The 25,465-nt window shown below is 36.7% G+C and overlaps 1 protein-coding gene across 2 annotated transcripts in view; it reads right to left on the reverse strand.

Annotated features, from left to right (window-relative positions):
- LOC136856356 (tubulin beta-1 chain-like) overlaps positions 1–21,585 on the reverse strand; it is a 71,268-nt gene extending 49,683 nt beyond the window's left edge. The window contains exon 1 of one of the 2 annotated variants that reach the window (XM_067134149.1): positions 954–1,049. Coding sequence is in view for 1 of the 2 variants with exons in the window: in XM_067134142.1 (XP_066990243.1) it covers positions 21,390–21,446 (57 nt within the window). In the remaining variant the exon portion in view is untranslated. Of the gene's footprint in view, positions 1–953; positions 1,050–21,389 lie in introns of those variants that run through there. The other variant, XM_067134142.1, reaches the window with a different exon arrangement.
- Positions 21,586–25,465: the final 3,880 nt, after the last annotated feature.

Consider the following 25,465-nt stretch of genomic DNA (forward strand, 5'->3'; position numbering starts at 1 on the left):
TTACAGGATAAGAATTACTGCCGGAGTTATTTTTGTTTTTAAATTCCTATTGAGCTATGGAATATTTCACTAATATATATATATATATATATATATATATATATATATATATATATATATATATATATATATGTATATATGTATATATATATGTATATATATGTATATATATATGTATATATATATGCATATATATATATATATATATATATATATATAGCACTGAGCCTTTCGTGTGGAGTTATTGCTTCACACAAAGTAGTATTTTTTTCTGAATGGGAGGGGTCACAAGTGACAACAGCTACAAGTACGTGTGCTGATCCATTCTCAAATAATTAAACCAGTCATATAGTGTGAGTCTCAATTCTTCTAAAAAAGAAATGTGAGATAAGTTTTCTCGTTTTAATAGCCAGTCTTTGGTCATTTTATTTTCTTAGGCCTATAGTTAGGGCACTATAGCCATGTCGAGGTCCGTAGCCCACCGTGTCTCACCATCAACAGACTTGTTCTTGAGGTGCGGTTGGATCATGTGATTGAGATAAAATTTTTATCGGATACGGCATTTCGATTGATATTAAGACCAATCGGACATAGCATTTCGAATGATATTAAGACCAAAGTCCCATGGTGTAGAGCCGCTTTAACACCCACACTTTCACAAAGAAATGATGTAGCACAACACAAATAATTACTGGAAACGAAAATGTGAACGAATTGTTCAAGATAGGCTAACTACAACACACTTTTCCCCATTGTAGTCCCCCTCCCGAAGTTGACGATCATACAACTTGGAGATCCTGACTCCCAAATTAAGTAGGCCTATAATAGCATGTCAATTATTTAAATAAGCTCCACTTATTTTCGGCTGGCCTCACTCAGATTAAGCTACGACACCACCAAGTACCATATATTCAGGGAGGAAAACTTAAACTCAACTAAAAAATAATACTTACGGGCAAAATTAAGACGAAAATTGCCCGCAGTTTGATGTTTAAAGCGAGCTGAGTGTGTGTGTGTCACTTAACTTCCCGCCGGCACGCACCAGAGCCAGCCTATGCAATGTGTTTCAATACATGCTATCGATGCTGGCTTTGACGACCATTATTCGTTTAACTTTCTCCCTAATGATATTTTTTTCACTATTCATTATATCCTGTAGGCAGTCACTAACATCATATTATATTCTCACATCTGTTCAGTGTATTTACAATTGCTAATATGATTTATAATCGTCTCCAACGCAGTCATAAAAATTGGACAACCGAAAGGGCTAATCTGTCAGCTGTGTGCAAGACCTCCAGTAAACAGAGTAGGCTAACTTCCCTGAGCTTGTTTATGTTCTCATTTTCATTTCTCTTGTTTTCTTTACATTTATGTTAGGTGATTAATTTTTTGGTCTAGTTTGCTCTTATATTTATTCATAATCTTCTTGAGAGAATGGAAATGTTCGAAATGACTTTGTGTGTGGAGAAATTGTTTTAAGAAATAGAGATCATCAGTGTCCTTCCTCAGCCAGGTGTTTCATGTTTGACGAGTTCTACGCCAGCCGAAAAAAAAAATCGATTATGGTAACAACGATATTCATTCCTAAAACTGATAATACACAACTTGAATGTATCCACGAGATCATAAGTATGCAAGTCAGTTGAAACTAAAAGAAGGTATTCCTACTTCGATAAAACAAACTGAGTAGGCGATAGCGCAATTATTATGATTTGTACTCTGACTATAGCGTATATCTTATATGTGTATTACTGTCTATTCAATAGGTGCGTATTACTCTATTTAACAGCGTTATGTACATAGACATTTTATAGCACTAAATCGAATAATGATAAGAACTTACATGCTGCTTTACAGTGCCAGTCTTCCAGCCTTCGCTTATATCAACGTTCATCTCGTAAACAAAGATAATATAAAGAGAGTAATGTAACTGAAGTCAGTTGCTTGCTTGACAAAATAATATGACCGAATTATTATAGGCCTACAGATGAATATGATTTATATGAAACAAACAAATAATATTCGTATAAAATAAATACAAAGTATATAAAAGGAGAAAAAATATTTATTAATATATCACGATAATGTATATTACTGGTGAATAGCAGCCTACTATACGTAGTCTATATAGTAATTATCAGGGCTCGCCCTTCCCTCTCCCCACTCGTTAGGGTGTGTCTGTCAGGAGGTAACCACCTACTAAAATGTCTTTCATTACCAACACAGAACTCTAGGATATGCAGTGCTATTGCAGTGCAAATTTTACTTGGTATCTCCAGCGTTAGATGTAGATCCTGTCTCCCCCTCCCTACTCATTGTGGGGCCTGTCAGGGGGTAATCACCCACTAAAATTTCTGTCATGACCACCATAGCACTCTAGGATGTGCAGTGGTATTGTATAGTAAATTTTACTTGGTATCTCCTAAGTTGGATCTAGATCCAATTAACCCGCCCTTTTCAGTGTGTCTGTGAGGGGGAACCCACCCTCTAGTATGTCTGTCACTGGTCATTCTATAATCAGGAGATACCAGAGTTTCATCTGGTATCTTATACACTGGATCTAGACCCAAAATCTAACACGAAATTAGTGGTGCTTGTTAAGTAAGCCACCCATATATTTTCGGCAGACGGTCAGTTTCACCGTTTGCAAGTCTACTCCTAAATATCGGTAGGGGTTACAGTCGGTATCTCGTTCGTTGCACCTGAATGGTCCGGGCTGCGGGACTATTTTCGTGGCTTATAAAATTCAAATACTTACTATTTTCTTTAGTTATACAACATGAAGCAAAACTTCAATCAATTGTCAAGTTAATTAATAAATCTATGACTCACTTTCCTCGAAAAATTTCTGGATTTGTGAATCGAAAGGGGAAAAAATACTAATTCCATTGCATCGAAAGGCAAAACAATACTTCTTCCATTAAGTCAAAAGGAAAAAAGTACTTCTTCGACTGCATCGAAAGGGAAAAAAATACTTATTCCATTGCGTCGAAAGGAAAAAAATACTTATTCCATTGGATCAAAAAGGGGGAAAAATACTTATTCCATTGGATCGAAGGGAGAAAAAATACTTATTCCATTGGATCTAAAGAAAAAAATACTTATCCCATTGGATCGAAGGGAAAAAATGCTTATTCCATTGGATCGAAAGGGAAAAAATACTTATTCCATTGGATCGAAAGGGAAAGAATACTTATTCCATTGTGTCGAAAGTGAAAAAATACTTATTAAATTGCATCGAAAGGGAAAAAAAATACTTATTCCACTGAATCGAAAGTGAAAATATACTTATTCAATTGCATCAAAATGGAAAAAATACTTATTCCATTGGATCGAAAGGGAAAAAAATACTTATTCCCTTGCATCAAAATGGAAAAATACTTCTTCAATTGCGCCGAAAGGGAAAAAATACTTATTCCATTGCGTCGAAAGGGAACGAATACTTATTCAATAGCATCTCAAGGGAAAAAATACTTATTCCATTGCATCGAAAGCGAAAAAAATACTTATTCTATTGCAACGAAAGAGAAAAAATACTTATTCCATTGCGTCGAAAGGGAAAAAATACTTATTTAATTGCATCGAAAGGGAGAAAAATATTTATTCCATTGGATTGAAAGGGAAAAAATACTTATTCCATTGCATCAAAAGGGAAAAATGCTTATTGCAATGAGTCGAAAGGAAAAAAGTACTTCTTCTATTACCTCGAAAGAGAAAATAATTCTTCCATGGAGTCGAAAAGGAAAAAATACTTCCTCATTGCGTCGAAAGGAAAAAAGACTTCTTCAATTATGACGAAGAGAAAAAATACTTCTTCCATTGCATCAAAAGGGAAAAAATTACTTCTTCAATTGCGTCGACAGCAAAAAATACCTCTTCCATTGCCCCAGAGAAAAAAAATACTTCTTCCACTGCATCGAAAATGGGAAAACAACACTTATTCTATTGCGTCGAGAAAGAAAAATCCTTCTTCCATTGAATCAAAAGCAAAAAGTACTTCTTCCATTACGCTGAAAGGAAAAAAGACTTCTCCCATTGCGTCGTAAAGGAAAAAAATACTTCCCCTACTGCGTCGAAAGGAAAAAATACTCCTTCCAATGCGTCGAAAGGAAATAATACTTCTTCCAGTGCGTCGAAGATAAAAAAAATACTTCTTCCATTGCATCGAAATGGAAAAAATACTTATTCTATTGAGTCGAAAGGCAAAACAATACTTCTCCCATTGATTCGAAAGGAAAACAGTACTTCCACTACGTCGAAACGAAAAAATACTTCTTCTATTGCGTCGAAAACAAAAAATACTTCTTCCATTTCGTCGAAAGGAAAAAATACTTCTTCCATTGCGTCGAAAGGAAAAAATACTTTTTCCACTGCGTCGAAAGGAAAAAATACTTCTTCCAATGCGTCGAAAGGGAAAGTAAATAACTATTCCATAACGTCGAAAGGAAAAAGTAGTTTTTTCATTGCGCCATCTCTACGAACTGGGCCAAAGAACAAAGCCACCTAATGCAATAAGGTGGTCTTGGAAAGACTTTAGTTTGTCATTCAACTGCAAGAGGGCTGATTATACGCACTGCAAAAGGCTCACGTGCAATCACAGGGTGCAAAGCGAAGTGGTCTTCATATTTCTATTCTTCGCTGAGGTTTCGTGCAAAGGTTCACTGACCTTATCATTAAAAAATATTTGAGTTTGTTTTGAATTATTCTCGGGAGCCATGTCAGCAAGGACCAGCTTTGCTTACCATGGCCAGTCCCTTTTGGTACATCATAACTCAAGCCAGACAGACTTGGCTAAGTTGAATGAGAAAGAAATGTCACTATACAAACTAGTATTATCATTATTATTTTAATATTAGTGTATCCATACCGTCAAATATAATGGCAATATAAGAATGAAATTAAATATATAGCTATACGATGAGTTTTATTATTATTATTATTATTATTATTATTATTATTATTATTATTATTATTATTATTATTATTATTATTATTATTATTATTATTATTATCATTAGGGAGGAGACCTTCTCTGAGGGCAGTTTTGTGTGCTTCATCTCTCAGCTTGCATCACTTCCCAAATGCTTTACGAGTTTCCTATAGAAATAATCGACATTAAAGATGTTGCTGCTCACGTAAAGACGGTATACTAAACCAAGTTTCTGCAGATATAACGAGGAACACAGCTTTGCATATACATTTGTAAACTGTACTGAGAAGGTTCCGTTCGCAGCTCCAAAGTCAAACTTAATCCCAGGGACTTTGTTGTCATTAAACCGACTCTGGTTGTTTCCCCGCAACGGAATTGGTGTAGCGGATAACTTTCCAAAAACGTTTCTATAAGCCATGTACAAACAGGGCCCAATGATACCGAATAATTCAGAGAGAATTAAACAATCTGTGCAACGTACAAAAAGATTTTGGGCTTAATATTCAACGAAGACAGAGTCCACTGAAGTATACCTAAACGAGGCACCTTTAAGAGATTTGCAAACAATAGTGTAATTATGAATGACATTGGAGAATACACTGCTCATATGGCCGCAAGTATGATTGTTTTCCTCTATCCAGAAAGGCTATGAATATTCGATGTAGGGCTTCTTGAACAATACCCAGAGAGCATTACATAAATGCAGCAACAAAGAAAAGTATCAAATTGTTCTATGACACTGCATGTCTATGGGCCATAAAATGAAAGCAAATGCCCATAACGACATTTCTAATGCAGCAAGGGGGTCTGCAGAGACCCAAAGAATCAAAGCAGGAATAGCAATCAGCAGCTTGTGAAGATAGTTTGTGATGGAATCCAATACTGGGGGATAAAAGAACACTAAATCATAGAAGGGAAAAGTTCTAAATTCATGTACATGCTAAAAAAAAATATATATATATATATATATATATATATATATATATATATATATATATATATATATATATATATATACATATATATATATTAGTTTTAGCAGGTATATATATAAATATAGATATAAATATAAATATATATATATGTGTGTGCATGTGTGCTTTTCTCACATATAAAATCTCTCTCTCTCTCTCTCTCTCTCTCTCTCTCTCTCTCTCTCTCTCTCTCTCTCTCTCTGCTTAATAAACAAATTATACTTTTGTCTACTGCTGGAAATTATTTTCAGAGCATATGCTTATATCTGTTAATATATTTCAAGCGTTTAAACACCATATATCATAATTTCACACTGTGCCTGGTTTTCGTTTCAACAGATGAAAAAATACAAAGATAATGTTACAGAGAACACGTCAGAGAGTAACGTCTTACAAGTGAAAAGATTATTTGCTATTTGTTGATAGCGACTGAAATAATAAATCGTTGTTCATCTAATGAAAAACTCGCAAATTCACTTAACTAAAATTGACAAGATTACAGTCTTTAAAACAACTCTGTTGTGTTCCTGTACAAAATGCTGATATGCACGAATCCATACGGATAATCACATACATGTGCATGCAGCAAAAATTAATCTGTATCATTTTATCTACATAGAATTAGACCGATATGAACTGATTCCATGGGTCGTCTCGGTCTGTTATTTAGAGTCCAGAGTCTACAACAGGACTTTGACTCTCGTTTACACTTTGCCAACTTCAACCCACCCTTTAGGTGAAGGCATATGGCCTACCTACTCTAAATCAACCGGCGAGCAGAGTATGTGCTTAAGTTCTATTCCGGGGCCACGTTCAAGTGAAACAAATGCTCGACTCAGACCCCGCGAGGTGTATAACCTGGAAAACTTCCACATTTGATCGATCGAAAGGTCGTTCCAAGTGTTCGTTCCATTGCGTGACAGACAAACACTTTTATGTCCCTCAGACAAATGTAAGAGTTCTCAGGAAAGTGTTCCGTTTATAGATTTCTTCGGCATAGGAAAAACATGTAAAAAATGCGGCGGTTTCTTCGGCGCAATCGCGCTTTCTGTACAGCCGCTACAGCGTATTATCAAGACCACCGAAAATAGATTTATCTTCAGGCGGTCTCGGTATAATGCCGTATGAGCGGCGGCCCATGAAACTTTAACCACTGCCTGGCCTGTATCGATTATGGCTAACTTTAACCTTAAATAAAATAAAAACTACTGAGGCTAGAGGGCTGCAATTTGGTATCTTTGATGATTGGAGGGTGGATGATCAACATACCAATTTGCAGCCATCTAGCCTCAGTAGTTGTTAAGATCTGAGGGTGGACAGAAAAAGTCCGGACAGACAAAGCGGCACAGTAGTTTTCTTTTCAGAAAACTAAAAATGGTATTTGTCTTAGAAAGTTATTTCTTATATTGGAATCTGCCACAAACGAAGTTTTATAATCACGTAAAAATTAAATGTCAGTTTCACCGCAATTCACTCACGTCTGGGGTCTCTGAAATGTTTCCCGTAATCACCTGTTACAGAGCGACCACTAAAAAAAAAAAAAGAAAAAAAAGTATCGTAGGTAATGCCCCGAAAACAACTTTCCAAGAATGTTAGTATTAACTAAATATACTTTCACAAACACACAAAGATACACAAAAGATTGATATAACAGATATAAATCAAGCGCTCTAATATCCGATAATTCTAAATGGATTTATCTTAAATAAAATTTCATATACTTCCATCTGCAAAGTTCACAACTTGCCGCTGTCAATCTAACGTAAAGAAATTATCAATACTGATTCAGAAGTCTCTGAAATTCCAATAAGCCTATTGCCGATAAAAGAGTCTTCTTTCTCTCTCTCTCTCTCTCTCTCTCTCTCTCTCTCTCTCTCTCTCTCTCTCTCTCTCTCTCAATCGGTAGTTTGTACCATAATCTTTCAATACACTGCGAACGACTTCGCGTACTTCAGGGCAATAATAATAATAATAATAATAATAATAATAATAATAATAATAATAATAATAATAATAATAATAATAATAATAATAATAATAACTCAAAAGTAAATCTCATATTGGAAACATCTAAATAGAAAAACGAATAAAAATATATCTTTCGCTCACGTGGCCGGTATGCACTTCAGGAAACCGGCATTCATTATAACACTTGAAGCCCTAGGAAAGACAAATACACAAGTGGATAGCATAAACTATTATTCTTTGAAGAGACTCAGGCTCTTACTTCTGACGAAATCGTTCGAGGAGGAATTTGGGTCACAACATCCGGCCATCAATACCTACCTCATCGATTCGACACAGTCAGTATTGATGCGGATTACAATTCGTCTACTCGGCTCGCTGGTATGATGCTGGTAGCCCACAGCACTTTCCCTGCCCTCTCTCTCTCTCTCTCTCTCTCTCTCTCTCTCTCTCTCTCTCTCTCTCTCTCTCTCTAGACACCTTACAGTGAACCATACTGGAGAACAGGATGCAGGTATACGTGTGGACTGGCAGACAGCAAGCTGTGACCAAGTCCCCCTGCCATCTCCCCCTCCCCGCCCCACCCCCCAGCCCGGATTCGTAATGGGATCAGGGGACACATTTGTAGGGACTCTCTCTCGACATTTACCGAAGCGACCGAAGCATACAGTCATAACAGACAATATGAAATGTGTCACTTTTCTAAAAGTTATTATTATTAACCGGGAACAAATATAGCCTATGTAGAAACGAGATGGGAATTTATGTATAAAGTTGATGCATCTGCCAAGCGCAGTAGGCCTAACAGCAGCAAATGCTGAACAATTAAAAGTTAATGGATATATACGCTCTAGAACAGGTATTATGTATCAAACTGCTTTAAAATTTTTATTCAGAAAGCAAAATAAGAATCGGAATAACAAGCGTAAGTTCCAAAAACACCAGCGTGTCTAGAAACACATGATGAGTCTATATATATATATATATATATATATATATATATATATATATATATATATATATATATATATATATATTATATATATATCTTATATATGTATATATATATATTATATATATATATATGTATATATATGTATATATATATATATGTATATATTTATTTTAATACTTGGAACGCTTCTTGTCAGCTACGTGCAATATATATAAGTGAAGAGTTAATGAGGACTGTTATGGGCGCTTTGTTATATTCATTACTGCTGTTGTTATTGTTGTTACCTAGGAACCTTAAATAGAGTTCATACTTGGAAAAGGAAAAAATGAAAAGCCAACAAGACTTAAACTGAATATATGTAGGCTAATTGGTAACTAACAGCACTTGCCACGTAATACTTAAACATCGCAAATAAACAAATAGCAAAACAAATAAATAAAATCTAAATTAAGGTCAATCAGCCAATAATGGAAGGTTTTCTATGCTAACCTCAATCAAGTGAGCTCGAAGTCAAGTAATGCCGTGGTACAGAGGTTATGGCACAGCCCAAGGTTAACATTGGTCATATGTTCACAACCCAGCCTGAGTACACATACCGACAAAGGCACTTCAGTCTATCAAGAAAGATTATAATGAAAAGAAAAGAACGTTTAATCCCTGCAAATAAACAATACTTTTTTTTACACTTATGTATGGAATAGGTCAAGCTTACTATTCGGTAAAGGAGTATAATACAACTGTGTAAGTGAGCGTAATTAATTAAATGTTGAAGGCAAATGACAGGTGCAGGGGGTCAAAATTGAATTTTATGAACGTGGGAAATAGATAAAGGCTTTCCCATTTGAGAAAGGACTAGGGCATGGCCAGACGAAGAATAATAATTATGAAGCAAAGAAAACGGAATTGATATAGATACTGGTAAGACGATGAGCGAAATAAGAATGAAGCTTCGCGTACGAGGAAGAAATTCGTGCAGAGATTGGAGGTTAACGGTCTGGAGTTTTCCTGATAAATCATCGAGTACAGACGTCTTAGAAAGAAAGTGCACTCGGGCACCAATTACCAAACAGGAAGTTTGTGACCTTCGTGAAGGAATGTGTGATACTGTGGTACCAGAAATCTAGTCGACAGTGAATCATTAGGATGGATATCAAATATTTGTTGGTTTTACAAAAACTTGTTTATTTATGAGAATTAGGAATGAACAATACCAATTTCGTTCGTAGTTGTTGTGATCCTCCGTTGCTGAAGGCGGCCAATCTATTGGTCATTCTACAGAAAAGCTCTACGGGGCGCCATGTTTAATACCAGCCCCTTGGTATGAACGTAAAAACTTGAACAAAAGACAGCAAAGTTCTCTAAATATCTCGGTAAATTTTTCAAATTATCTCACCCTCTTCTATATTGTTTAGTCAAAAAATTCCATTAATAAATAATATCTTCTGTAGAATTACCGTTAATATCCGGAAAGGAAAAACATTAGAGATAAAAGAGTAGTTTACACGAAAATAAAATGTAGTAAAACAATGGAAATGACATGCTTTAGTTTTCGTTTATTTAAATAGTTTCCTTAACGTACGTTAACAAATATCCAAGTCTAGCAGACTGTAGCATTCAGTAGATACCCTACAAGCATGCAGTCTCTCCAGCGAATAAACCTTACAAGCGAAATTCCCTCAATCAATCAATCGTGAGCTCAATCACATAGAAACGAACCGGCTGCCGCAATAGGTAACCAGTACGAACCGCTGTTATGAGCAAGGCTCGCTGGCCAAGATTCCGTCTGGTTAAACGTGACGCTCAACCCGTTAGCGAAAGTGGTCGATCAATCAATCCGTGATTGAGTGACTGCTTATTTGCTTTATAGTCATCGACGACGGAAATGCATTTTGATGGGAAATGAATAAAAATGAAAAATTAAATAATCTAAAATCTAGATTCTCAAGTACACATTCATTTAATCCAGGTTCCATGAACAGCGTGATTGTGTATCATCCTGGCGAGCAAAGGGTGGGTACAACCTTGAAATTACTGTCGTACTGAGAGAGAGAGAGAGAGAGAGAGAGAGAGAGAGAGAGAGAGAGAGAGAGAGAGAGAGAGAGAGAGAGTTTTAAATTAGTGTAGAGAGCATAGAAGCAGCAGTTCGTTATATCATTATCTGATCGAAAGGGAGAAAAACCTAGCGATTAAACGAAGTGTAAAAGAACCAGCAGTGGCCTCTTAAAGAGAGAGAGAGAGAGAGAGAGAGAGAGAGAGAGAGAGAGAGAGAGAGAGAGAGAGAGAGAGATATCTACAGACCAAAACAGTCAGGGAAAGCAAAGCAGAGCATGAATTTTGGAAGAGGTGAAGGACGAAGCGTCTGGTAAAAAGTCCGGTCGATTCCAAATGATTATCTATCTCATGAAATCTTTTGCTTAACTTTCGACCCCTTTCGGCCATGCAAGAGTTCAGCTACACTGGTTAAATGTCTCTTAAAGATACATCAGTACCAATAAACATGCAATTCGGAAAGGGCGTAGTAAACCCGGCACCCCCCCCCCCCTACACTCCCTCCCTCTCTCTCTATTCTAAGATATCTAGTCTGCTCATTAAGTTCTTCGGTGGCATTATGACAGATCCCTCATACCGTAGGGTTGTATTGTCCACTATAACAACAAGGGATTCATTGTAAAAATTGGCTTATCACCTAAACATTGTACAAAAGGAGATGCAATCATTTACAAAACTCTCAGTAAGGGAGTATATTCGTATGCCCATGACGTGTTTGAAAATACAGGATTCCGATGATAATTCTTATATATCATAATTCTGAGAATAATAAATACTTCATGTGGGTCTATTTTTCATCGTCCTGATCTAAGCTTCTTTGAGAATTTCAGGTCCTTCCCGCAGATTTCCTAGAGTTTAGAGTTAAACCTTTGAGGATGATGTTACATAATCTATAAATGATAATTACATAGGTAGGTCTAATGTTCTATCTGGACAAGTAGTTAAAACACATAAGGAAAAAACCAGGAGGAAAGACCAAGAATCAAAACGAACGACGCAGATGAAGCGAAAGAAGTTATACACAACTGCCAAGATTTCTGACAGCCAGGAAGATAATGCGGAACTCTATCGCTAAAACCCTCTTAAATACAGCAACATGGTTTCGCAGTTCGATAACAGGAAGCGGGCTTAGTAAGATCTCAGGAAGGGAGAGCCGATGCATAGGAAATGAAACACTGCGGTGGAACATCTCTTATTGCGAAAGAGGCGAAGTAACTGAAGGAGAATGGGGTTTTGCGCATGCGTGCGTTTGCTCTAGCATGGTTGTTTCCGTTGCGCAAACACACACACGTATGTACAGTATATACTGTATATATAATATATATATACATCATATATCTATACATATATAATCATATATATACATATACATATATTATATATATAATTCTATACATATAAGATATATATTATATATAATCATATATATAAATATATATAATATATATATATATATATATATATATATATATATATATATATATATATATATATATATATATTATATGTATATGTACATACACATAAAAGTGATAAGTAAAAATTCAGAGTTATGTATATGACCAAAGCTGTACTTTTCAAAATGCTAAAACGATATTGAAAAATACAGCTGTGCTCATATACATCATTGCGCATTTTTTACTAATTATTTCTGGCCACAGTCACGTCCACATATAACTGTCACAGTATAGTGATGCACCACAGATACGTATCAATGATATTCCCAAGGGATGAATGAGAGCAGTATCAGTTGAGGCGAGAGCGCCCAAGCGCCCTGGAGGTTGATCATACAAAAGAAATGAGCGCCAAGTTAGCAATCGACCAGACACTCCGACTTATCGATGAAAAGGTTAAGAGAGAGAGAGAGAGAGAGAGAGAGAGAGAGAGAGAGAGAGAGAGAGAAAGAGAGAGAGAGAGAGAGTTCCTAGCGCAGGCAGTTTTCTTTGTAGATGGTTTTGAGATAGAAATAATTCAACCTAGTTATAATCAATCAGTCACTTGCCTAATGCGACCTACATGAGTTGATGGAGTTCAAAGTAATTCAGACCCAAGAATTCTCTCCATGCAACATGCTCCATATTCATTTCATTACTCATTCATGGTCATACTGACGAATTCGTCACACTCACTAACTAACATGCAACTGCCCTCTCATACAACTAGTAAGTTTCAACGTCGACACTGCTTGATATCATATAGGCTAAATCCTTTTTTCCTCAAACCAGTGGCATTAATGAAAACAGCCACCTTCCATATTCCTCATCAACCCAAGTTGTCAACATGTATTGACCCAGGAATGGATCTTTCAAGCTCCAGATGATCTTGATTAATCTTTTATTTTCGAATATGACCGACGAATTTTATATCCTGTTTCTAATTGCCAAAATACTCCCATCAATGGCGATACAGTATTCAGGCGTCGCATCGCCAGTGTTCGTGAATAGGTCAGCTTAACAATTCAAAAGAACTGGATTTAGCTCGAGTCTTCTGTGTAATACGGACGTGTACACTAGGGTTAATGTCTACGTTTGTTATGAATGACCAGCCGTTTGTATTTACATTTTGTAGTTCCTCGCTGGGTGAGCGGGTTCCGTTCTCAGCTACCACTCTGTTGGGCGCGAGTTCGAATCTCCGACCGGCCAGTGAAGAACAAGAGGAATTTGTTTCTGGTGATAGAAATTCATTTCTCGCTATAATGTGGTTCGGATTCCACAATAAGCTGTAGGTCCCACTGCTAGGTAACCAATTGGTTCTTAGCCACGTAAAGATTCAAAAATAAAGTCTAATCCTTCGGGTCAGCCAGCGCTAGGAGAGCTGTTAATCAGCTCAGTGGTCTGGTTAAACTAAGATATACTTAACTTTTTTAACTTATGAAAAAAAAATACTTAGGGCAAAATGGTATGAAGAGTTACAATTTGGTAAACAATTTTAAATCATGATAAAGGACGAGAACCAAAAGTCGTCTTTTTACCATTTACAAAAAAATATTTCTTTTTTAACCGTACTACTTTCTCCCTTTAGATGGTATGGCTCCAGAACGTGTCAGCCTGGTGGCCTCATCTTCCCCACCCTGTCTGCGACCCACCACTGTCGATTAACCACGCTTCAAGATATCAAGAAATTCTAAACTGACTTAATTATTCTATCTCATTTTTTATAACGTTGTTCTAATCCAAGTTAGAATCTTAGTTTCAGCTAGGGGTCAGAATTGCAGTCTGTTAATAATAATCATCATTATTCAGAAGTTATAAGTTGTTCGACTCCGACATTCTCTATCTTTTAGCTTTCCTATCTGCTTCTTTCTCTCTCCTTTACTTTCTATGCAGTTTTATCATCGACTTGCTCTTAACCTCAATTAATTCATCTTCGTGCTGTGCTTTGCATATGATGCAAATAAACGTGCTTTTATCTTCTTGTCAGAAAAATAAGATTCAACTTCATTTTTCCATATACTTTCACTAAGCACACCTGTTACTCTGTTTCTGTTTATAGATATTTGCCTGCTATAAGAAGGCTTTTGCGTGTGTGTGTGTGTGTGTGTGTGGGTACGTACGTGTGTTTGTCCGTGTTTGTGTTTACCAGTGTCAGAGTATCTATTTACCAATATCGGATCATTCTCCTATCGAAAATGTCTCTTTTTATCTAATCATTCTCTGTTTAGACTATCTAACTTTGTCTGTCTGTCGAGGTCTTCCAAACAGCGACCACGCGCGAAGTTCTCCGTTTCCCACTCACTGGAGATCAGTAACTCGATCTGTACTTATCCGATCAATAATGCCAGCTTGGCTTCTCTTATCAGGAAGGGGCATCTGCTAAGTCGAGCGTCTGCGTACGTTAGTGTCCATGTTGTACGTTTGTATTTCTGTGGGTCTATGGCGTGTGCTTACAAGAGGTGCGTACTCTGTCTATTTCTTCTAATTATGCTCTGGGCAGGAGATGCATGATTAAAGTGAAACTTAAAATAAACAAAATAAATATGCAGTTCATTCGTAGTTCTAAATTTGAACAAGGTAGAAGTTTGAAAATAATAATAATATAATAATACAGAAAAGTAGCCTAGGTCTATTCACTGAAATTACTGCATGCCGACATACAAAAAAGGGAGTCGCGACGGCTCTGAATGGAATAAGGAAAGTGTAAAACGAGAGGAAAAGCGGATAAAAATATTATATGCAACAATATCCGCTATTATTTCACCTCACTGTTGAAAACTACAACAAAATCAGCAGGATATACACGAAGGAAGAGCTAAAATTAATTAACTGCTGATTCTGAACCTGAACAATTTCCTAAATAAATTACATTTCAGAGCAATTAATTCTCCACGGAAACTAGATATACATATCTGTGACTTTCTATAAGGGAATGGTGTCCTTTATAAATATCTAAATTGGCATTAATTTAGGGACATCCCTGTCATCTGTATCATAATAATAATAATAATAATAATAATAATAATAATAATAATAATAATAATAATAATAATAATAATAATAATTTCTGACCAATATAAAATCCCACCAGGTGACCAGTGACCAAAGACTTCAGAACCCTCCCCTTTCCTCTGTACGTGAAAGGTCGCGACCAAAAGTTTTTGACCCACCTGCCCGTGCAAGGTCGCGAGGTTTTCGTGGTAAGTAAGCAGGTGTCTTCTGAGTGGCCTGGGCTCTTGCGTGACCTTTCATTTGGTAATCAACAAAGCCCCTTGGACATCTGATGCTGTCATCGATAGAGATCGAGTTTTGCATCGATCCCTTAACGAGCATCGGAATCTCAAAAGAAGATGGGATTGAGATCTTGAGGTTATTAGAGAGAGAGAGAGAGAGAGAGAGAGAGAGAGAGAGAGAGAGAGAGAGAGAGAGAGAGAGAGAGAGAGAGAGAGATAGATCCGGAGTTGATGATTTTCTCGTCAAAACCTTCCAGTTTTTAACTTCGGTAAGATCCTCAAATCTCATATATTTTTACTCTTACCAAATTACTGAAGTAAATACTGAGGCGGATGGACGACCTGTTTTGAGATGCGGGAAACGAAGAATAACCATTCGAGAAATAAGATGAAAAATGAGAAACCAAGAGTCAGTGGGAGTTTCAAATTCAAGCACTATCGGCATGTCGAGAAATCCCGAGAGTAACGGTAAACCCAACGACAGATTTAGGAAGCGAGCATACCTGTATATCTGACACAGTGGGAAACAGAAGTATATATCAAAAAGGTCTCAAAAATGAAAAAAAAATGTACGTTTTTGACAATACTTGAAGAGGTAATAGGTGGGAAAAACAACGAAAGCAGGTTTGTATAACCAAAGAAGTTAATAAATAAAAAAAAAAAAGATACCAGATGCTAACGAACGAGAGGGGGTAATAAAGAAGACCAGTAAAACATGCGCCGAAGTCCTTCGGCGCAATCGAGCTTTCTGTACAGCATATAATGCTGTACGAAACATTTCAGCCACGGCCCATGAAGCTCTCAGCCGCAGCCCATGAAAATTTCAGCCTAGGCCCGGTGGTGGCCTGTGTTGTAGGCACCTATAGCGGTGCCAAACCCACGATCATGGCTAACTTTAACCTTAAATAAAATAAAAACTACTGAGGCTAAAGGGCTGCACTTTGCTATATTTGATGACTGAAAGGTGGACTATCAACATACCAATTTGCAGCCCTCTAGCCTTAGTAGTTTTTAAGATATGAGGACTAAAACAGAGGAGACCTGACTGATTTACGGTTACTAAAATTAGCAATTACCGTCGCAACAGCAGAGAAGGGAGAAACGTCCCCTTGGGAATATATTTATAAACATTATACATAGGTCATATCACCCAAACATCGCGTCTAAAAATAACTATCAACACAGCAAGTTCTTTGACCTCTACAAATTTCTTGCGTTTTCAGTCTTCATAAAGTGCAATCCTGCAATCAGCACTTACACACCTCTCTCCAATTTCCGCAAGATGACTTGGAGGACATGCGATACAAAAAAAAAAAAAAAAGGCTAGTGACATCAGCATACAATGGTAGAAAATATTTAGATAATTCAAGGAAAACTTTCTTACTAATGTAAAATGCGAACCAAAACAATTAACACACGTAAGTTAGAAACCAGATGTTATTGCCAAAATTACGAAGATATTCAACTTACAGCCAAAACTCCCGACTCTCATAATAAAAGGATACATTTGCAGTTTCTTTTAACATCGTCATAAGTCCCAAATATACAACTGCGAAGCCATTTCGTGATTCTACGTCAGTCAATCCATATCCCTCTTGCAGTAAGATGGGTCTACCACCTCTCCGTGGGTTACACGCCGTTCTTTTCCGTGTTCCCATCGGGCCTGCGCTAGTTATGGGCACTTGGATGACTATTCCACTGTCAGAATAAAAATAGTTTGTTTACTACTTGAAGAAACTGCGAAGAAACTGATTCTATAATTTGCTAATATAAGTTATGCTTATTTGACACTTTCAACAAGCGACAACCAATAATCTCCAAATTGGGTTCATCATTTTCTTAGGGAAAATTCTATAAAAATAGATCAAGTGAAAGCCATAAAAAATACGAAAGATGATAATCGGACGATGAATTGCTGGACAAAAGTAAACTGGAAAACAAAAGGAAACAATTTTATACTGCAGGAAGAACACCAACTAAACTTACAGATCGAGGATTACTTGCGCATTGGGACTAAATAAAATGCACTAGTCTGCAAAACATGCGCAGATACTACTTAGAAATTTAAGACTGGGAAATGTTGAAATATGTAGCGTAAGTTATGAAGAAATAATACAAGAGGGACAATGAGGACTGAGGGATATGAAATGAAATACAAATAAAGGGAATTGGCTCCATTGAAAAGAAAATTTATTTAGTACAAAGATGAGGAGTTATATTCATATTAAGGGTACATAATGAACGAAAATATATACAAAGGATGAAATGCTGAAAAAAAAGCTGAGCAGGCCATGAGCGTACTGAGTTGCAAATTAAGGTTATGAAATACTTATATCGTGGGATAATAAATATTGTTGGGAAAAATATTTGCAGTTTTATGCATATTACGGAAAAATAAGCAGGAATTTAAATATTGGATAACACCACAACCCATTATTTAATATTTGAATCAAATATTGGATAACACCACAACCCATAGTTCTTCATTGGAGGGGTGGGTAGAGCTTTCGGCTGGCACGCTGTTGGCTGTTCGACTCTCCGACCGGCCAATGAAGAATTAGAGGAATTTATTATTGGTGATAGAAATTCATTTCTCGTCATAATGTGGTTCGGATTCCACAATAAGCTGTAGGTCCCGTTGCTAGGTAACCAGCTGGTTCTTAGCCACGTAAAAATAAATCTAATCCTTCGGGCCAGCCCTAGGAGAGCTGTTAACCAGCTCAGTGGTCTGGTTAAACTAGGATATACTTAACTTTTTTTTTTAACCACAACCCATAAGGGATTGCAAACATGAAATAGGTATTTTAGACAGAATGATGAAAGAGAATAAGTAAAAAGTCTTATGAGCTATACACATGTACAGTATATATGTAAGTTATTCCAGAAGTATAGTGAATTGGATATTAAAAGATATTTGTGGCTTAATATTTATGTAAAAAAAAGTCAGGTGCGTATAAGTAACAAAAATTCTCACGCGCGCGCGCACGCACACACACATTATATAATATATATACCGGTATATATATTATCTACTGGTCACTCTTCAGAAAAAATAAATAAGTAGAATCAAATGAAAATTCAGTGGAAATAAAAGTAGAATGGTAAAGAGGGACAACTGAAGCTGTTTACATACTAATAAGAAAGGGAAAAAATATATATATAACGTAACGATGAGAATAAATGAAAACTTTTATATCAAGGGTGAGTGGAGTTCACGCATAAATGACAAAAGGAAATATACCCTTACAGACACGGGATTGTATAAAAAAAAAAAAAGGGGGTGGGTAATTCATCTGTCTGGAAATACACGTAGGCTATCTGGATAATTGAGGTAAGATTTCTATATTAAGAAACATTAAGCATAATTGAAAATATGACCATTCTCAGAAAGAATGAGCCCTGTAAACATTCATATCGAGGAAAATAATTCATGAGAACACAGGCATCATGACTGGTGATCATTATTATAAGAAAGATTCAGACATCATTTGACATAAATCAATGGAAAGCGTTTCTGTGATAAGGAACGAAATCGTAAAACCTTTGTAGCTTTCAGTATTATTATTCTCCTACTGATCCCTAAACAAAGCCATCAGTAAATATAAAAACGTTGAAAGACAACGAAGTTTAAATGAGCCTTCTGAGGGGCAAAAATGTTTACAGAATGAGAAAAATGACCGACACGCACGAAATGACGCAGAGCCAAAGAGAAAAGGTACAATAATGATCTTTAAATGTAAAAAAAAAAAAGAAACGAGAATGAAATAGAATGAGCCTGAGAGAAGCCAAAAGAAACCACAAGAAAGAAGAACTGGAATGGCATGGAATGAGAGCGAGAGAAACAGACTGACTCAAGCGAAGAAAGGTGAGGGATAAACAGTCTTCTTCTATGGCTTCTGAGTCTGGACACTGTCCTAAGACTGTCTGACGTTACCTCGCTTGCACTCTCCGGTATTCTCGTACTCAGCTGCCCCAGTTACTCTCCTGACAAAAGGATAGTTATTCAACTTCTATCTCTCCTCTGTTCGACATGCAATCAGTGCCCCGGTTAAGCTGTTCATTTACCGTTATCTTTATTATCATTTCGCAAACATTCCTGATATTCAAGATTAGAATTCAGTATTTAACAGTTAACGGAAAAAAATTGAATTTCGAGAGCAAATTTTCATTATCAGCTGAATCATTTTTTTAATGGGAGGTAATGAAAGTAATCTGCTGAACTTTTCACAAGTAGTCAATGAAAGAAATTATACTATAACATCTTAAAAGTAACATTGGGTTTTAAAGGTTTATATCCATGAAAATGGATTTTTAACATTTTCAAAGACTATGATTGTTACTGTAGAGTATTTGATCGATATTTCTCGAAGAAGCAAGTGTAGAATTCCAGGCCCATCTTCGAAAGTTAATCCAGCCAAGCATCTCAGTTACCGGTCATGTTTCGCTCAACACGATCTGTAACTGGAATGCTCGACGGAATGAACTTTCGTACACTGGGCTACGAATTTTTCACTTATTTCTTAGGAAAATATTGCTGAAAAGGCGTCAGCCTTGGTTACATAATGAGTGATTATAAATTCATCGAAAATCTGAGGATATTTATTTATATTTTATTAAGTGAATACCACGAGCAAAAAACAGAGCGGATGCCGAAGAATCAAGTAGAATGTAATTATAAATACAAGTCAGTCACAAACCCCAAACTGTGGATACCAAGGTAGAATAAAAGCTGAAATTTGTTTCAGGTTCTTCCTCTCTTCGGCTCCAATGTAAAACCGGTTTGAGAGGGGATTACCGAGAAACACGAAGACATTCATGAGAGAACTTCAGTTTTAAGTCACCTTTCTGCCACAAATTGTCATGAGAGTCAGGCCTGGCCATTTTGAGATATGCGTCCTACAGTTTCCAAAAGTTGTCTGTCTTGTATCATTTCCTGATTTCCTGTTGCTTTTTCTATGACAGGTCATTATGTTTGTTGGTCTGTTACGGTGCGTCCAATACTACAGTAAAATATGTATCACTTATCATAAACTAGCTGAGTACAAGTTAATGACTTAATGGTGGTCGTAACAGGTGCTTTATACGATTATCCAGTGTTGGCCAAAGATCGATTCTACGGTCGTTGATGTTTTTCCAGCCTGTTTGAGATATCGATGCGATAAGTTAGTTCGTTTATGACGTGTTATTCTGCTATGTTTCCATCTATCGCATAACGGAACAGCTAACCTTTAAGGTTTAAAGATATTAGAAATCTTTAAATAACCTAACCAATACGAGAGATAGGTCCTATATGGTATATCGAATGTTCCATTCTGGGAGTAACAATTACTTATATCTATCTATCTATCTATATATATATATATATATATATATATATATATATATATATATATATATATAAAGATAGACAGATAAATAAGAAACTCACTAACGGGTGTGCTCTTTTCTGCAATGACATTACCAGATTCCAGGCCTTTCCAAGATATTTTGCACCTAACATTCAAAGAAGCCAAGTAACTCGTCCCTGACTTTGCCCTGGAAAGGTCACCTTATCGGCTACATTCTTAGGAGATTACGAATCTGGGTTGACCCAGGATACGCTGTGCATTTGGCTTACCGATGCTCACTTACGTCATCTCTTTCGATCCGAATCCACGAACCGAATTCTTTGACAGCGCGCGCGGTTAAGTGCTACTTTCATTTTCCTCGGTGATAACACCCATTTAAAATTAAAGATTAACGCATTATTATTATTATTATATTATACCACATAACTCAGATGCAAAGCCAATGGCTTCACAGCTACTTAATTCCTAAAAACTGTGGGGGGCGAAATGTATGACATACCTTAGATCCAATCTGATTGCCACATTGACCGGCTTGGATGTGAACTATTTCTCTCATGGTGGTGTTGTTTCTGTTGTTTTCTTGGCGGGAAAGCGTCGTATTGCTTTACAGCAACAGTTTGTTCTCAAGTTTACTTTAAATATTTAAACAAGCTTAACTATATACCGTAATATTTACACTATGTGCACTGCTCACATAAGTAAAATTGTGTAATACATCCCATAATCATCGCACGGTCTACTCGTTTTCTCTGATAATCAAAGATTCTACTTAATCAGTTATAATACTTTGTTTCATTGGTTTTAATGAACTGATGGGAGGAAAGCAACTGTAAACTATGCAGGCTAAACCACAACGGCTCTCATCTGGTCGGCTTAGATATATAGCGGTTCAGTCACAAATGAGGCTTAAACATTTTCAACACGAACGCACTCACGACAACTCCGAAATGAGAACAACAACTTTTAAAACCAATTAATCACAGTTTCAGAATCACACGGGCGCACAACTGATTTGAGAGGTATTGTAAAATCTCACTTAGAAATCAATGAACTTCATTCTCGCTCTTGTGAATCACAGCACAGAAGACGAGAAGAGCATTCGAGAACAAAACTGAACAAATAAGGCAGTTCTCTCCCGCTCGCCAAGGCCGAGTGCGCAAAGTAAAGTTCGTGAGCGCCGAAGAGGTTCAAGAATGCCAGCTAGCGCACGCCTCACCGGTCTCCTCTGCGCATTCGAGTTGCATGCTACTTTTGCAGTTGAAGTATTTTGCTGCAATTATACTTCCCCGTGATGAACTACATATTTCCTGGGAGGGGCAATGTATCGATCTGTAAGCCAGCAGGGAAATTCTTCGCTTTGTCAGTGTATTTCTGGTGGTATAAAGCCATGTTATTATTGCTTCTAGGTAACAGTCGACTGCCAGTCAACAATCTTTTCTTCAACCCGAAGTATCCACTTCACGGAAGTTCACGCGTATCTGCGAACAGTCTTTTAGTGAAAGTTATCATCTTTATTCGTTGATATTTGATGAAGGGCGATAAATCGTACTACGAACTAAGACTGTACTTCAATGCGGTAATAACGTACTTGGCAACCTAAGACTATTTGCTCGAACACGTGGACCCAACGAAAGAATTAGTAAAGTTGTGTTTCACAAAAATATTGACCACCAGAGCTTGATACACAGTTGTCTCACTATATACGTGAAATTGACAATCAAATAACTAAATTGCTCAGTCATTTGAGCTCTCTCTCTCTCTCTCTCTCTCTCTCTATATCTCTCTCTCTATATATATATATATATATATATATATATATATATATATATATATATATATATATATATATATATATATATATACATATATATATATATATATATATATATATATATATATATATATGTGTGTGTGTGTGTGTGTGTGTGTGTGTGTGTGTGTGTATAATTAAGCTCTTTTCTTTAATAGGGGAGGGCTCTAGAGACAACACACTGAGGTACTGTAGCTCAGCGGTTTCACCTGGACTTCAGTGTGTGGTGGTCCCGAGCTAAAGCCACCCCCATGGCTTGACAAATTTCAAAAAGCAAAACGACCTCTCTGTCCCTGAGAGCTGGGAGCTTAGGGGCGCCACCAGTATACCTGTTGAGTCCTAAGCGGCTACTGCCTGGTTCCACCTGATCCTTCCTTGGGTGGAGAGGGGATAATGTGCACCAGTAAAGTGGCTTGTCCCTTGCCTCTCCCATTAACGAGTAACCGTTTAAATGGTCACTGCAGTGACCTTTAAGCGGTCACTGCCACATTCTTGCCTTGTCTGCTGAATCATGGATGAATACATATAGAGCATAATCCTTGTGAATGTTCTTTCCATTTTTATTATTTGTGTTCTTTTTCGGTGCTACTTTGGCTTGTTATCTGCGATTCACGTCCGAGATGCTACTAATAGGCCTAAACATGGTGGAAGTTCCTTGGGGAGCCGTGTTCAGTACTAGCTCATCGGGGATCAAAATATTATATACACCCATTTCTATATTCTGTGGTCAACAAATTATATAAATTATATATCTTCCGTGCGGCCGTCTACTTTACATTTACCATACAGTAGTTTAAAATTTGTACGGTGTAGATATTTTTTCCTTGTAGATAACAAGCCAAAGTAGCGCCCTTTTTTCTTTCTCACTTCCTTCTTGGTACCTTGTCCATCATCGTGTACCCGTATTTGATCTTGTCTTCTGCCAAGCAATTTCACCTCAAATAATTTTTTTTTACTAAACCTCTCATTTTTGCATATAATCACTAACAGTTTTTATCCCCCCCTCTCCTACCCTCTTATACACATAAACTACCCCGCTGACACTATGACTCAGTCGTGGAGTTTTACATGCTCCTCCTATGCTACTCCCATGTAAATATACTTAACCCTATCCTACTGTATATTCCATCAGTATCCTTATGAATAACCATCTTTGAAAACCACGTACTGTATTTCCAACAAGCAAGACGCTTTCCACAAACACATTTCTCTCTAAAGATACACTGTTTCAGTTAAATGAAATATTTGGGCGATTTATCAAGAATATCGACTGATCAGACGCTGTGCATTTACGACGAAAGTCCTGTACCTGAGAAACTTTCTATACAATGTACCTAACACAGTACACTGAAGGGATTACTTGAGGTTTTTGCAGCGTCCCCTTTGACCCCTAGCTGCAACCACTTTCATTTCTCTTACTACACCTCCTTTCATATTATCTACCTTACTTCTTACTTTGCACCCTCTCATAACAATTGTTTCAACATTATTTTCACCACCAAATGAACTCATAGGTTCCCAGTGCTTGGCCTTTGGCCTAAATTTTATAATTACAGTTTTTATCTATGCAATGTTATTTTATGCAGCTATTGCAAAAATGCATTAAACATGATTAGGTTGATAGTTTTAATTAAATTAATATAAAACAGAACAGAAAACTGTAATATCAATCTCATCTCTTTGTCATGTGCGTCTCGCCAAATCGATTTCCACCCCCACATTCTCTCTCTCTCTTTGACAAGTAGGAATGCTCTCTCTCTCTCTCTCTCCTTTAATATGTAGGAATCTCTCTCTCTCTCTCTCTCTCTCAGTAGGAATGCTCTCTCTCTCTCTCTCTCTTTTGACAAGTAGGAATGCTCTCTCTCTCTCTCTCTCTCTCTCTCTCTCTCTCTCTCTCTCTCTCTCTCGTGCCTATAATAAGTAGGAATGCTCTCTCTCTCTCTCTCTCTCATTACCTTTAATATGTAGGAATCTCTCTCTCTCTCTCTCTCTCTCTCTCTCTCTCTCTCTCTCTCTCTCTCTCTCTCTCTCGTACCTTTAATATGTAGGAATGCTCTCTCTCTCTCTCTCTCTCTCTCTCTCTCTCTCTCTCTCTCTCTCTTACCTATAATAAGTGAGGAAGTTAGCAGGAATGGTCTGCCTTTTTACTGCTTGATACTCATACATTATTCAAGTCACTTCCCTCAGAGAAGGCATGGTCTCCGCATTTCAGCCCCGTTGGGTTGATCAATAACGGCGCTAATAAAGCCGTTGTTATTCGTGTGATTTGTTCCTTATTCTCTTCTCTCCAAAGGGGAACTGAGAATCCTCTACTCTATAGAGAGGGTATGGCATAGTTTGTGAAGGTTTGTAACTGGGCATGAGAAAAGAAACAGAATGAGGTTAGAATATATATGGGTGAAAATGAAGAATACTCGAAAATTTACACTCACACATACACACACACACACACACACACACACACACACATATATATATATATATATATATATATATATATATATATATATATATATATATGTGTGTGTGTGTGTGTGTGTGTGTATATAGTAAATATAATATATATAGTATATATATAAATATATATATATATATATATATATATATATATATATATATATATATGTATGCACGTGTGTGAGTTATGTGCGTGCGTATATATATATATATATATATATATATATATATATATATATATATATATATATATATATATATATATATATATATATATATATATGCGTGTGTGTGAGCGCGTGTGCGTG

Source organism: Macrobrachium rosenbergii, chromosome 3 (assembly GCF_040412425.1).
Source record: "Macrobrachium rosenbergii isolate ZJJX-2024 chromosome 3, ASM4041242v1, whole genome shotgun sequence".
NCBI classification, from domain to species: Eukaryota; Metazoa; Arthropoda; class Malacostraca; order Decapoda; family Palaemonidae; genus Macrobrachium; species Macrobrachium rosenbergii.